This window comes from Ranitomeya variabilis, chromosome 3, assembly GCF_051348905.1.
Source record: "Ranitomeya variabilis isolate aRanVar5 chromosome 3, aRanVar5.hap1, whole genome shotgun sequence".
Taxonomy (NCBI): Eukaryota; Metazoa; Chordata; class Amphibia; order Anura; family Dendrobatidae; genus Ranitomeya; species Ranitomeya variabilis.
This window is the reverse complement of record NC_135234.1, coordinates 665569536-665586042: the sequence shown is the minus strand read 5'-3', so window position 1 is coordinate 665586042 and position 16507 is coordinate 665569536. Positions and strand designations below refer to the sequence as shown.

The window sequence follows — 16507 nt, the reverse complement described above, 5'->3', positions numbered from 1 at the left end:
ATGCATCCCATGTACTCAATGACTTAAAAAAAATAAAATGCAATACTCACCTCTCCCCATTTCCCTGCTACTCCGGTCTCTGAAGTGCATCTCAGCAGCTCCACTGCCTGGCATAGCGTGAAGTGACGTCATTGTGTCCGCTGGGTCAAAAGCAGAGGGAGAATGATGGGAGAGGGAGCTTCACCTGACACTCCGTCCTCCATCAATGCTTTCAACTGTATTGGCATCCAAGATGCTGATACAGTTGAATGTGTGATGCCGTGTGTGCATGCTGTGGCTCCGCTACTCCAGAGTCAGCATATTTAGGTCTGGAGAATTCAATCAGACAGTGCTCCAAAGCAAGCACTGCCAATCCCCATGGGGGTTAGGCGAAGTATTGTAATTTGGTGGGGGAAAGGGGCAACAAGCCCTTGGCCACAGCATGGCTGCACCAAAAGCCCCTTCATTTACATATGTAATAAAACTATTTTTCTACAAAACACATTTACTAAAATCTACAGTACCTGTATGATTCTTATAGAGGCTAGATTATCTATTAGCAGATCTAAACAGTTAAACCTCAGTTTTGAGTGTGACAGACTCCCTTTAGTTTTTATTTCTTAAATCAATATTACACATGAAAATAAGAAAATAATATAATAATAAGCAAGTAATATATCTTATAAATATATCTTATCAGTGATAATAATCTCTCAATCCCTTAGAAACAAATTAATAAAATATGTTACATTCTCCTCCTGGATTGATCTTTGATTCTCAATTCACAGGTCTTTAATATCTGTCTTCAGTGACTAGAGATTTCCCCATTACTGGGATAGGAGATATACAGTGCCTTGCGAAAGTATTCGGCCCCCTGGAACTTTTCAACCACATATCATGCTTCAAACAAAGATACCAAATGAAAATTTATGGTGAAGAGTCAACAACAAGTGGAACACAATTGTGAAGTTGAACGAAATTTATTGGTTATTTTAAATTATTTGTGGAAATTCAAAAAATGAAAAGTGGGGCGTGCAATATTATTCGGCCCCTTTAACTTAATACTTTGTTGCACCACCTTTTTGCTGCGATTACAGCTGCAAGTCGCTTGGGGTCTGTCTCTATCAGTTTTGGACATCGAGAGACTGAAATTCTTGCCCATTTTTCCTTGGCAAACAGGTCGAGCTCAGTGAGGTTTGATGGAGATCGTTTGTGAACAGCAGTTTTCAGCTTTTTCCACAGATTCTCGATTGGATTGGGCCATTCTAACACCTGGATACATGTATTTGTGAACCATTACATTGTAGATTTTCCTTTATGTCTGGGATCATTGTCTTGTTGGAAGACAAATCTCCATCCCAGTCTCAGGTCTTTTGCAGACTCCAACAGGTTTTCTTCAAGAATGGTCCTGTATTTGGCTCCATCCAACTTCCCATCAATTTTAACCATCTTCCCTGTCCCTGCTGAAGAAAAGCAGGCCCAAACCATGATGCTGCCACCACCATGTTTGACAGTGCGGATGGTGTGTTCAGGGTGATGAGCTGTGTTGCCTTTACTCCAAATATATCGTTTGGCATTGTTGCCAAAAAGTTTTGGTTTCATCTGACCAGAGCATCTTCTTCCACATGTTTTGTGTGTCTCCCAGGTGGCCTGTTGCAAACTTTAAACGACACTTTTTATGGATATCATTGAGAAATGGCTTTCTTCTTGCCTCTCTTCCATAAAGGCCAGATTTGTGCAGTGTACGACTGATTGTTGTCCTATGGACAGACTGTCCCACCTCAGCTGTAGATCTCTGCAGTTCATCCAGAGTGATCATGGGCCTCTTGGCTGCATCTCTGATCAGTCTTCTCCTTGTTTGAGATGAAAGTTTAGAGGGACGCCCAGGTCTTGGTAGATTTGCAGTGGTATGATACTCCTTCCATTTAATATGATCGCTTGCACAGTGCTCCTTGGGATGTTTAAAGTTTTGGAAATCATTTTGTATCCAAATCCGGCTTCAAACTTCTCCACAACAGTATCACGGACCTGCCTGTTGTGTTCCTTGGTCTTCATGATGCTCTCTGTGCTTCAAACAGAACCCTGAGACTATCACAGAGCAATTGCATTTATACGGAGACTTGATTACACACAGGTGGATTATATTTATCATCAATAGGCATTTAGGACAACATTGGATCATTCAGAGATCCAAAATGAACTTCTGGAGTGAGTTTGCTGCACTGAAAGTAAAGGGGCTGAATAATATTGCATGCCCCACTTTTCAGTTTTTGAAGTTCCACAAAAATTTAAAATAACCAATAAATTCCGTTCAACTTCACAATTGTGTTCCACTTGTTGTTGACTCTTCACCAAAAATTTACATTTGGTATCTTTATGTTTGAAGCATGATATGTGGGAAAAGGTTGAAAGGTTCCAGGGGGCCAAATACTTTCGCAAGGCACTGTAGCAGATAACAGTTGGTGCTCATAACGTTCTATGGTGAGGAGCTTTAGCCAGACACAGACATTATACTGCAAGTTCTCCTGAAACAACATTAACCCCTTCCAAGTTCTACATTTATGATGTGTAATATCTGAGCCCCATAGTGCCTTTATAAGGCCGCAGAGACGTACGATGATGGTGTCCTTATAATTTATGATAATTTATGGATAGTACTGTCCGGTATGGTTCATATGGAACCAGCTTATCATCCACGTGTTTATCACAAGGCTTTGCATACATCATTGACAGCTGTAGTAGCCTTTACCTGTGGAAGGTAGTGCTGCTGGACCACTGGCTGACTGCTGCTGTGTGCCTCGGGGGCTGCACCTCGCAAAGCGTCCAATCGGACCCGAGAAGGATTTCCTCCCATTTCTGGAGGCCTCTCATTTATAGAAACACTATCATCCATTTCTTCTGAAGGGATCTGGCTCAACCTTGGTTTTTCACTCGTTTTCTGAGGACGCTATACAAGACGACAAATTTGTGATGACGTAAATACAAATTTAGCTTACCCACCAGATGTCAGAATGAAATCACTGCACTTTTACCATGGACATACTAATTATAATGACAGACCTGAACGTGTTGTAATGGTAACGGTTGTCCTAGTTTGCCACCCAAGAATGACACCAGCCCCACTGCCCTAGTACATAGGGCTTTGTGCATGTCAGGCAGCCATGTCAGTCGGCAGGTGTTACATTAGTCGCTCAGCCTCTGAAAATAGCATCCTACAGTAACATCTCTGTCTTCTGATATAAGGAGGTACTAAACACCTGCACGTTGGAAATTCTAACACAAGTCAAAAACCACAGTTTTAACCGACTGATCTTCACACGTCTTCAAACATGTAAGTTGATTTGTAAACTGCTAAAATATTCCCTATCCTTACCTTGTTACCCCATTTTGCATAATTGGGGAATGCTGCATATTGCTGCTGGAAAAGTAGTTGTTGCTGGAGTGTCTTGGGATTTTGAGGAAGTGGCTCAGAACGCGTGCGACTTAATGTCCTGTGTCCCGTATGGTCGGTGCCGATAAGGGAGTGGGTGAATTGCAGCGGCACAGAACCAAGGCCTTGTACTAAAAGGCAGAAAATAGATATTTATTAACAGATCATTTCAATTTGCTTTATATGTCATATCTACACTTACAACAAGGGGGCAGTGTGGACTATTTGCATACTGTCTAGAACAGTGTTTCACAAACTCCAGTCCTCGCGGCCCCCAACATGTCATGTCTTCAGGATTCCATAGGGTATGTTTCCACGGGGCGTATTTGCTGCAGATTGGACGCTGTGTACAGCCGCAGAGTCCAATCCGCAGCGCCCAGAAGTTACAGCACAATGGATGGGATATTATGAAATCCCATATCCACTATGCGTACAAAGACGCAGGTGGCAGATCTGCGTATACACACATGCGGTGCGTCTTTATAGACTGCAGCATGTCTATTTATCTTGAGGAGACACTCAGTCTCCGCAAGATAAATAGCACCGTTCTATGTATAGGATGCGGTGATTCCGCATGTGTTCAATGGACATGTACGGAATCACCACGCGTACAAAAGCCGGCAGCGCTTTGGACGGGGCGGGGATCCGCTGCGCCAAAGCGCTGGAAATACGCCACGTGGAAACATAGCCTTAGCATTACATGGGTGGTGGGACTATCATCAAGGCATCAGACATTGCTGCAGGTTCTCTCACCTGTGCAATACTTGGGAAATCCTGAAAACATGATTTGTAGGGGGACCAGGAGGATGGGGTTTTGGGAAAAACTTTTCTAGAATAAGCAATGAAATTAAATCACAGGGCGTTCGATTATCTATAAACATGACAAACCCATCATATGATCTGTTAGCGGCACTGCGTACAAATGCCTAGCAGAATAACTAATAAGAACCCCATGTCATATTACAGCATGTACAAAAAGAACAATCATCGTGGCTTTAAAACGATGACAATGGGGTCACGTTCTTCAGTTATATACTTTGTATTAGGATAATTCAGAAATCATGTACTTCGCTCAGTACCAATAATCCAATCCAATTAAGAATTTAGTCTGAGCTCAGTTTGTTTTTTATTTAAATGTTCATTTATTATACAATGTCCTTTTCTTTTTTTGCTTGTTGGTGCATATATTTGTGTTTCGGTGATGGTGATTATTCACCTGTAGATTCCTTGAATAATGGAATCAGAAGCCGTTTCCTTGTCACACGGACAAGCAGGGAGAGAAAATGTAGATTCATATTTTTCGGAATGTGAGCTGCATGAAGACATTGTTTCTTTAAGCACCAAGACTCTGGAGTACAAACTGTTTTCTATCGCCGAAAGGGAAGTCAATTTATTCTGGACTAACAACTCACTAAAATCATATATTGACAGTGGACGGGTTCCCCGAGGACTGAGAGTTATAAAGGAAATGTCACAATTTAAGGATAATGAACCATTTGTAAAAGAATGGGAAAAGATCCTTTTACGTTGTTCCCAGGATTTATTACAGCTTGTACTAAAACAGAACATTGCAAATTATGAGATGGTTAAATCGGAATTGAATAAAACAAAAGAGGAATTAAAAGCTAGATTATCTGAACCACAATGGAATATTACGGATAAAAAATTGGACACTAAATTAATTCTCTTGCAAAACGAAATAAAACAAAAGAAACGCGACAAGTTTATACGCGATAAAAATGATTTCGAAACAGGTAAAATCTTTACATGGAATAAAGGACATCAAACTTGGAACACCCGGAGATTCAAAAAAAAAACCATATCAGAAAAAAGGCTCCACATGGAGAAATCGGAACAACAAAAAAGACTATTTAACTACCGATTCTGATTCGAGTGCCACTGAAGAACCTGGTAGTACATCTACAAATCCCCCTTCTGCACAATCAGCGTCCCCTTTAGACGCAGGACGCGTCGTGGGGGTAGGAGAAATGGTAGAAAAAAATCAACGCAAAAGGAAGCAGGTCTCCTGGAGACCGATGTAGGAGATACCAATACTACCATTAACCTGACAAATCATGTATTAAAAGAGGAACACATTTCAGTACTTTCGAAAGGCCTTAATTTCTGCTTACCGGCAGAATTTAATCTGGTGGATTTTAAAATCGATTTATTCAAGGCCACCAGGAAAATTCATTTGTTCAAATCTTATAATACAAATAAAAAAACTAAAACACAAAAACAAACTCCAGTAGAGATCTTGCCTGGAGAAATCCCATGTCAAATAGGCCCTTTGGGGTTCATAGTTGAAGAAGACAATGAAGATATACAGGAGGATGTCAGGACACTTTTAAGCCTCACGGATCCTAGTCCTATCGATTATAATCAAAAAGACATACCCCATGCACCCTTTACTAGAGGTGTGAAGTCTACATATATGCCACAGGTATCCCCTGGCAACCTTGTGGATGTCTTTGAGACCCAGGTTCTAAAGGAGATTGAAGCATTGCTATATAAAAAGACTCCGACCAATCTATCAGCAGAAGAAACACGAGCCCTGAAAGAGATCCAGGGTTGGTCGGATACAATAATCCGTTCTGCGGACAAAGGAGGAAATACGGTTCTACTTACAAGAGACTATTATAAAGAAGAAGCTTTAAGACAATTGTCAGAGTCTCATACTTATGAAAAATTAAAGGGAGATCCCACATTTAAATTTAAGGGCATTTTACGGTCTTTTCTAAGGCAGTATGTGGAGAAGAAAGTTTTTTCAGAAAAACAGGCTAATAAGTTGTTACCAGATTATCCCAGAAAACCACACTGGTACCACATTCCGAAGGTTCACAAATCACTAACTCAGCCACCAGGCCGCCCTATAGTGTCAGGGGTGGGATCCCTTACAGAACCTTTGTCTGCCTATTTAGATTGGTTGTTACATCCCCTTTTACGTGATATTCCTTCCTTTATAAAAGACACCGGAGATTTTTTGGGTACAATAAATAATTTTGTCTGGCAAGAGGGTTTTTGCTTGACTTCAATTGACATTGAAAGTCTTTATACCAGAATTCCCCAGAAAATGGGAGTAGAAACAATTGATATGATTTTAAGGAAAACCCCGACAGATGCGGGAACCATTTCCTTCATCTGCGGGGGTCTTTCCTTTATTCTCGAACATAATGCCTTTCAGTTCGACGATATCTGGTATAAACAAATTGAGGGAGTAGCGATGGGCACTCCAGTCGCTTGTACCCTAGCAAACCTCTTCTTGGCCAGACTAGAAGAGGAATATATATACTCTATAAAAAATCCCTTTTTGAGACACAAAGTTTTTTGTGAGATTTGTGGACGACATATTCATGGTGTGGGACGGTGATAGCGACACCTTCACACAATTTGTGGAATACCTCGAGATATCCAACACCTTGAATATGAAGTTCACGTCTCAATTTGGAGGAAATGAATTAGTATTCCTAGATGTCAAACTCACGGTTATTGACGGTATAATCCACACAGAGACATACCGAAAACCCTCTGCAACAAATGCTTTGCTTCATTATAATAGTGCTCATCCCCTCTATACTAAAAAATCCCTGCCTTATAGCCAGTTTTTACGGGTAAAAAGGATTAATAATAGTCCAGCAGGATTTAAACGTCAATCAGAAGAACTATATAAGAGGTTTTCAAAAAGAGGGTATCCACAATCGATCTTAGATGGGGCTTTAAATAGAGCTGCAAGTACAGATGTAAATGACAACTCCCGTGTCAGGTCCACAAAAAAAGAAAAAAGATTTGTTTTTTGATTTGAATTTGGACCTATGGATTCACAAATTAGGTCAGTAATTCGCAAAAACTGGCACATCCTAGGTCAGGATACCGACTTGAAAGAAATGACAGATAGGGGGCCTTTATTTGCATGCCGGCGTAGCAGAAATATTAGGGATTTGATAGTGCGTAATAGGTTCTCCTCAGATCGGGATAATTGGCTTACATCAAATACACCCAAGGGAAATTTTAAATGTGGCCACTGTAATTTTTGTAAATACCATCTGACAGGCACCTATGTTAAAATTGGTCCCATCCAACATACGGTTCGAGATTTCATCTCATGCAGGTCCACTCATATTGTATATGCCATTTTCTGCCCATGCGGCTTTTATTATATAGGCAAGACAATCCGGCCGTTGTTCAAAAGAATAAGAGAACATTTTAATTCAGTGAAAACAGGCAAAGGGGTTCCAAGGTTTATTAACCATGTAAGAAATCAACACGATGGTAATATACAATCTTTACGTTTTGCGGGGTTGGAACAGGTTTCCTTACCAAAACAAGGTGGAGACTTGCAGCGCTTGCTACTCCAGAGAGAAGGGAGATGGATTATGCGCGCAGGCGCTGTAGGTCCCCTAGGTCTAAATGAAAGGATCGACATGGACGTTTTCCTCTGAAAAGTTATTGTAAAATTCATTGCAATGTTCTGTTTCAGATTTAAATCATTGGTTGCGTTGTTTTTAAATTGGTTTTAAATATGTCTTTGTTATTAATGTTTTCACATTTAAGATATAGGTGATTGGTGCACCTTGCTGACAGGAGGAGTAGTAGGAGGGGCAGTGCTTTTCAGGTAGCACTGATATGGACCCACCCTACTTCCTTTCAGTGTTTGGACCCGTTGAAGTGCTGAGGCACGAAACGATCGTTGTCCGCATTTTTTCTACACTCTCCCTGGTTGTTATTGTAATGTTGTCCGAATAAAGTTGTAACTTTTTACATACACGGGTAAGTGCACTTTTTTATCTTTTCACGGACTGGCATATATTTGTGTTTCTTCAGAAACTGTTATAACATGCCTGAGGAAGGGACCTAAGAAGTCCCGACAGCTTGCTTTGTAACATCACTTATTTTATTTTTGTCAGCCATTAAAAGGAATCATAACTACAAGATTATCTTGTTTTTCACACTGAGCATTATGTTAGCCCAGTAAAGGCACGCCAAAAGCCATATCACAAACAGGACACACTGAAGGTGTACCCATCATCATAACCGTCAGCATAAACCAGTGCTCTATGGGACTACAGTCTATAAAACCTGATCATATATTTTACTAGGGGAAAGTATCATCTGTTCAAGAACCTCCTCAGCCAATAAAAAATAAAAAAATAAATAAATGGTAGACAGAGGTGAGGGGATGTAGCTGCCGTAGTATCTCTTCCTCAGGGTCTCTGACCATCCATCATACAAATGTTCCTGTTTTACTACATTTTAATGACTTGATATTTAGTTGGAGAGGTCACCCAGCTCTAAGGCTCAACGTTTAGGCGCAACTTGAAGTTGCTCCAAAATCTTGCGACTTTTGACTCTCGTGCCAGTTTGTCCTAGCTTAGAAAAAATTAGTGGATCTGAGACGGGGAGACCACCTCTCATCAATTTCCTGACGAGCAGTGGTGTTCACTATCCCACAAATCTTACTGCAGCATGGGCATTGCACACAGAGGAGTACACCACTCGTCCAATGCTCCTGATTCATGAACAGACGTACGCCTCTTCATGAATCATGTCTGACTCCAGCCCATCTCCTCATCAACACCACCGTGAACAATGTCGGTCTTCATTAACCGGGCACTACGCCCTCCTGTCCTAACTTGAAAGTACATACCGGCCACCAACGGAGTGTGTGCACCAGAGGGCTCCAGGATGATGACCGGCTGAATACGAGCAGCAGACAGGGTATTTGTACCATTATCAATACCGGGCACATACATAACTCTGGGAATTAGACCCTAAGGAAGAGAAAGCAAGAGGATTGTCATATCAATGCATAGAATTTACATATATTACACCTGTCAAAGAGCTACAGATGTCTGCAGCTATGGACTGCAAATCTGTAATTACAGGTGGAAATATGCAAGCATTTCTATGGGTATATGGAAGGTAGAAGAATAAGACTATATCTCGACACTATTATGAGTAAAAAACAGTCGGTATAAAATGGACCGGCTCCAACTCCTAAAATATATAATAAATTGGGTACAGTAGCACAATGCAGGATGTACTGTAAATGTTTTCATAATAATTTGGGAAAGTTATGAAAAGTCTTATAAATGTATGTTCTGTTCTTTTAGTTAAGAGGAATCTGTGCTGCACTTTATGTACATGCTCTGTAGTGCAGCTCCTCATCTACAGATTAGAGGAAAAGGTGCTGGGAAGGAAGGCCTGCACCCCTGCACTCATCTCCGAACTGCTAGAGTGAACAGGAAATAGCTTTATTATTGCATCATAAAGGTGACTAAAAGCCCGATGTTACCATTGTACTACAGTAAATGTATCCCTTAAACATGAGCTATGTATGAGGGAGTCAGAGTCAGGAAAGTTTAGGAGTCAGAGTTTTTGGTTACTGACTCCATATTCCTGGCAAAAATAATCCAATCAAGTGAAGGAAGGTAAGAGATTTTATAAGGCCCTCACCTCTGAGCCAGCACCAGGTAGTGAGGACAGACTTCCATTTTCAGCTGTCAGACTGTCATTCGGAGAGCTGCAGCCAGACACAGGAGTGCTGCTACTACTGGGGGATGAATCTGCAACAGAACAAAACAGAAACTCAAGACAACTGGGAGACAGTGAGGTCCAGCATTATATGACCTGGAAAACAGGACAAGGATTTTCCATCAACCATATAACATCACTAGAAAATTAATTTATCAAGCATAGAATCCATAAAATTAGTATGTGTAAAATATATAATTTTGTAAAAAATAAACTAAAAGTATATGATAAACTACTGAGAGTCTGGCAGTGGAAATTCCAAAATGTATCTAAGAATCATGTAATATCGTTTATGTATAAATAATGTAAAACTGCCTCGATTGTGATGCTGTAAAATGTCTCACGCTAAACTGATGATGTAAAGGACATTACCCTACTTCAACCCCTCGTGGAGCATTCACCCACCCTGTGTCTCTGGGGGTCTTCTTCTAACTGCTGGTGGAGCGCTTTCCTTGCGCATTAGTGGGTTCTTCCTTCTCTCCCCAGACTTCTTGGGTCTGACAGGCCACTTCAAGTTTGGCTCAGAGGCTGTGGGGAAATTAAGTGCACAATTCTATTGTTAGCAGCTCACATGCAATCTCGCCAAGTTCTGGATTCCACACCAGCACCAGAACCGAACACGTGAGCACAAATCTGCAGTAAATATAGCTGGCATATAGGGGGTATCATGGGTGATGGTAACCGACTCATGGCTACCGACCCAACTACTATGTGAGATACAGCAGCAGCCTTATACTAGGGCTGAAGTAGTAAAATCCTACATTCTGATTCTTCTATTTTGTGGTGTTCACTATTTCTCTCCTGACACTACAGGGTCATATGATTTACATTATGTTCCCATGACTTGGTTACTTATCTGGAAATGTACACTTGAAAATGCAAATGGTACAAAAGGCAGGGAAATTAGCAATGTTTATTACTCGTTACACATGTCAGGTATAAGCTGGCCAAGATTTTCATCATATACATGGCTACCTTAAAGGGGTTACCCAGTTCTATAAAAACGGATAGTATATTAGACAGGTATACAGCTGGAATATACCTGGACAGGATACCACTCTATGAATCAGAATAAGAAACAGAATCTGGAACTATTGAAGATGAAAGAAAATTTTACGTTTTAATGAGAATCGCAATCCAAAAACGAAGATAGTGATGTTTCGGTCAACAAGACCTTCTTCAGATGGACTGCATTCAGAAAAATCTGGCATTTCTGATCAGGCACTGCTGATATTTTTGCTCTCTGTGAGATAAGCATTTGCCAGAGGGATTTGGCAGCGGCTCACTCATAGAAGAGACATGAGAACTCGGGGCTGGTTGACTGCTCCTGGGTAAGGAGGAGAAACAGGCCGGCCGAAAGATCTTCTGAAGCACCAATCAGCTGACCGCTATCTATCGTGCAAGGAACCTCTGAAGGCGGCTCAACTGATGGCTGGGGGAGATGTCGATTGGGCATGTTTGATTTCAGACTGCCAACCACATTGTTTTCTTGGAGAGAAATCGTCAGCCAACATGTCAGCCGGTGGCTTTCTGATAGAGAACACAGGAGCACTGACGCGGCTGAGAGAACAGTCATCTAATGTATATGGGGCCTTTAGTGTGTATAGCAGCAGATTAAGGAGGAAACCAACAGTAAAACGTCCTTTGCACAAGGTACGTTATGGAGCCACATTGTATTATATCTTTAGACCCTAATTTTCAGAATGGTTCATTATATTAGGCTTAGTTATTGTCCATTGGGTATTTCTGGCTTGGGATGTATAATAAATTATTAACCATCTACTGTCTATTTGTATCAGACTTTAGTGTCATCTCAGTATGTTTAGGTGTTATCCCAATCACCATCTCTATGTCTCTATTCATAATCGATTATGTGGTTTTAGACACTTAGACAACTTTATATGATATGTATTAGATAGAAAAAATAATCTACCTACAGTAATGCAATGCATACAGGGCCGGACTGGCCATCGGGCAGTTCTGGCAAATGCGAGAAGGGCCGGTGGCAGTAGTGGGCCGCTCGAGTGTACCGCTGTCGGCACACTCCCCCCCGCTGTCGGCACACTCCCCCCGCTGTCGGCACACTCCCCCCGCTAATAATATAATTATTATTATATGTCAATGAGTGATAACTGGATTGTGGGGCTATTGGGGGGGGGGGGGGCTGGCTGCATTACATTCTATGGGGGCTGGCTGCATTACATTCTATGGGGCTGGGCTGCATTACATTCTATGGGGGCTGGCTGCATTACATTCTATGGGGGCTGGCTGCATTACATTCTATGGGGGCTGGCTGCATTACATTCTATGGGGGCTGGCTGCATTACATTCTATGGGGGCTGGCTGCATTACATTCTATGGGGGCTGGCTGCATTACATTCTATGGGGGCTGGCTACATTACATTCTATGGGGGCTGGCTGCATTACATTCTATGGGGGCTGGCTGCATTACATTCTATGGGGGCTGGCTGCATTACATTCTATGGGGGCTGGCTGCATTACATTCTATGGGGGCTGGCTGCATTACATTCTATGGGGGCTGGCTGCATTACATTCTATGGGGGCTGGCTGCATTACATTCTATGGGGGCTGGCTGCATTACATTCTATGAGGGCTGGCTGCATTACATTCTATGGGGGCTGTGCTGCATTACATTCTATGGGGGCTGTGCTGCATTACATTCTATGGGGGCTGTGCTGCATTACATTCTATGGGGGCTGTGCTGCATTACATTCTATGGGGGCTGGCTGCATTACATTCTATGGGGGCTGGCTGCATTACATTCTATGGGGGCTGGCTGCATTACATTCTATGGGGGCTGGCTGCATTACATTCTATGGGGGCTGGCTGCATTACATTCTATGGGGGCTGTGCTGCATTACATTCTATGGGGGCTGTGCTGCATTACATTCTATGGGGGCTGTGCTGCATTATATTCTATAGGGGCTGTGCTGCATTACATTCTATGGGGGCTGTGCTGCATTACATTCTATGGGGGCTGTGCTGTATTATAGTCTATGGGGCTGTGCTGTATTATAGTCTATGGGGGCTGTGCTGCATTACATTCTATGGGGGCTGTGCTGCATTACATTCTATGGGGACTGAGCTGTAATGCTGGATACAGCTGTAATTATATGTTATATAGTCATGTTACACTACCCTCACTTCTTGTAACCTACAAGTGTACAAAGATATTATACAGTCACCATGTGACAAGTGGGCCTGTGTGACTTCAAATGCCAGGGCTGAATTTTAGTCCCAGTCCGGCCCTGAATGCATATGTAAGATTGCAGTTTGTGTTTCATATAGTTTTGGTGAATTTTCACTATTTTTTGGGATGCTGTGTTTTGTAGGAGTTAATTGTTCCTTTCATATCTCTTTTTGGTTGAATAAGGCATGTTATAAGCGGCACAAGAATATAGCATAATAATTTGGGCAAAATAAGCAAAAATTATGTCACTATTTTTTTTATTAAGAAAATACCTGTTCTCCGCAGAGGAAGGCCATGTTCAGAAGTGTTACAGGTGCTGGGTGCAGCCTGAGGAATGAAATTATTGGGGATGCTTGAAAGATGGTTATTTTTTTCCGTCGTTTCAGATGATCTAAAAAAAAAATATAGAATTATGAAATGTCATTAATTATATATAATGATTACAGATTGCCAGGACTTCAAAGCAAACTCTTTTTTTGGGTGCAGAAATTATATCCATAACTAAAGCGCGTTCTGAGGACGGACAGGAATGGAGGATGATAAGGAAGATGTCACGGTATTGCCGGCGCTCCAGCATGGTTCCCCTTCCCTTTCTATGCAGGGACGCTGGCACACTCAGCACTCTGGACGCGCACCGTGCTCCCTGCTTCCTTCCTGGCTCTCAGTCCCGGCGGTGCACTTATGTGCGTGCTGCCCTGTTCTTAAACGGCCAGCGCGTACACCTGCTATATGGCTACCAGACAATAGCTGGGAGGCATCCTGTTTAAGAGGCATCCTCCGCGATAGAGAGGTGCCAAAGCAACAGAGAAAACCAACCCTCTCCTTCACACAATGTGGCCACCTCCAAGGGACTCCCCAAATGAACTGAAATTATGCAAGACTAACAGCAATTAATTCTCTTCATTTAATGAATCCTATCTGTTCTTCTCCACTGATATACAAGAAATACATGTACCTATTAGAAATGGCGGGGCTGATGTGATTCGTGGGGTTATAACGTTCTACTTGCTGCTTGTTTCGGATCATCTGTAACAGTTTCTGTTTCACCGCTGGGCTGGCATTGGCACCTAGGACCATGAAGGAAGCAAAACTATAACAAACGTAGCAGATTATAGACAACTACAACCACTGGTCAATGTGGTAAAGGCTGAGCATCTATGGAAATAGGCTTAAAGTGAACCTGTCACCATGTTTGGCCGAAATGAGTTATGGCTACCGCCTTTCAGGTGCCCGGCCTCTCTGACCTTTCCCGCCACCTGCGCACTGCAGGAGTTCGCTCTGCCCTCAACAGGGCAGATAAGTACGCCTGCGCGAAGCAAGCAGGAGGGCAGCATCGCAAGAAGATGGGAGGCGCCGGACCAGGACCTGCGACACGAATCGGACCAGACAGAACCGCAGGCGAGTATAATAAAAGTTATTTTTCTTCTCTTGCAGGTCGGATCGGGGGCTAATCTACAGCATTATAGAATGCTGTATATAAGCCCTGAAAGGCAGTGGCTGCAACTCGTATTGGCCAAACCTGGTGACAGGTTCCCTTTAATGGCAGCTAAGATAAAGGTCTATCCCATTATTAAAATCTTACAAGTGGTGAAATTCAAAATATAAATGTAATGTATGGATTTTTCCCAAGATATGGAAAAGTCCAAATGAAGCAAAGCAGATACTATAATCCTATAAGGGTCTTTTCCAGTAAATATGCCCCCATTGGTCCAAACAACTCCTGACCGTAAAGCAAACAAATCTGTACATTCAATGGTCCAGAAAAATTGACAAGCCAGCAACATAATGGTCTTGGATGAATTAAGTATGTTTATGTTTTTTTTTTTGTTATTTACTATTGCTGAAATCACAGTATACATGATCATTTTTTTTGTTCTTTGTATTTCAAGTGGTTTTTATGAAAATGTGAACTATTTGCCCACACATTACTATCCCAGTTGCTCTTGGATCTACCTGCAGAGGGCGATCGTGTACTATGGTCATCAGCCTCACAATTACTAGTGATGTGACTGCCGATCAGGCCGAAGACGAATCATAAGGGATCAACGACTCATTTAATCATAGATACTTCTATTAGTTACTTACTAAAGGTGAATTACTAATTTGTAATGTATGTGTTAAATAATAGCTACTGCTGAAAATGAAAAATTCCCCATGATTGCCCGGGCAACCTGTCCACAACACAAGCTGCCATAAAATATACTGAATTATCTGCCAAGCAATTATGGGGAATGTCAGATTTTATCACAGGTTTACAGCGTGCTATTACTGTAAACTCTGCATTAATTTCCTTTGCAGTCTATCATTTGCATATATGTATTACATGTGATAATATAACAATTAATTCTCATACTGCATTTGCTTTTGTCCTTGTTGACCAGCTGCCTGAGACTTTGGTCCTGTCGTCCATGATCGGCATTGCGACATTCCATGTTCAGCTGTAAGACAAGAACGGAAGTTCAGACCATGGGTGTAGGAGACAGAATGTCAGCATTTCATAAATGAGATGGTCAAAGCAAATGGGATAAATAGGGTGTATATTTCTTCATGAGAAACAGCGCCACCTCTGACCTTAGGGTGTGTCTGGTATTGCAACTCATCCCCACAGGGCTCTAAACTTTTTTTTATCTCAACAAAGCTAAACTAACAGAACATACAAAGACAGTATGGCAGTATTCACGTAAGACAACAAGAGCCGCGACAAAGTGCTGGACCTGTTGTGCTGTAGTTACATTGCGGTGTCTATTGTTTTGTGACTAAGAATAAACTCAATGCTGCGCTATTCTTGCAAATATCATCAGCACCATGACAGACAGTTGTCTGACGGTCAGCCTTCCAGAAATTCCAGGACAATCCGTAAAAATAGGGTGTTTTTTGCCTTGTCCACAAAAAAGAATTAAAGACGTGATTATTTTGATAGTAATTCTCATCATTTTACAGTTCACAGTGAATGCAGAGGATGTCTTCATATCAGTTTTATGGGATGGAGACATGGATCACTTATAATGATAATGGTTTATTTATGGGGCAGCTGAGGGCTGATGTTCTTAGTCTAAAAGGGGGCCAATATCCATGGCCCCTTCCTAGGCTGTTAATATCAGCCCGCCGCTGTCTGCCTAGCCTTTGCTGGCAATTATAGGGGGAACCCCTCATCATTTTTGGGGGAGGTCACCCCTTGGTAATAACCAGTAAAGGCCAAGTAGACAGTTGGGAGCTGATATTAATAAACATGGAGCTTCCCAGGCTATTACCTCTCTCCCAGACTATAAACACCAGCCGCCAGCTGTTGACTTTCCCTTAGTTGGTTAAAAAAAATAAGGGCAACCCCACGTCATTTTGGTCTTTTATTTATGAGC

At 41.9% G+C, this 16507-nt stretch overlaps 1 protein-coding gene across 4 annotated transcripts in view; it reads right to left on the bottom strand.

Annotated features, from left to right (window-relative positions):
• The window catches only part of HDAC7 (histone deacetylase 7), a 498490-nt gene that overhangs the window by 46568 nt on the left and 435415 nt on the right, over nucleotides 1-16507 (bottom strand). For all 4 annotated transcript variants that reach the window (XM_077297893.1, XM_077297894.1, XM_077297891.1 and 1 more), the window contains 8 exons: nucleotides 15505-15589; nucleotides 14107-14218; nucleotides 13424-13542; nucleotides 10346-10468; nucleotides 9863-9972; nucleotides 9054-9177; nucleotides 3353-3540; nucleotides 2729-2926 (listed from right to left, as the gene is read on the bottom strand). In XM_077297893.1, the coding sequence (XP_077154008.1) occupies nucleotides 2729-2926; nucleotides 3353-3540; nucleotides 9054-9177; nucleotides 9863-9972; nucleotides 10346-10468; nucleotides 13424-13542; nucleotides 14107-14218; nucleotides 15505-15589 (1059 nt within the window). The remainder of the gene's footprint in view (nucleotides 1-2728; nucleotides 2927-3352; nucleotides 3541-9053; nucleotides 9178-9862; nucleotides 9973-10345; nucleotides 10469-13423; nucleotides 13543-14106; nucleotides 14219-15504; nucleotides 15590-16507) is intronic.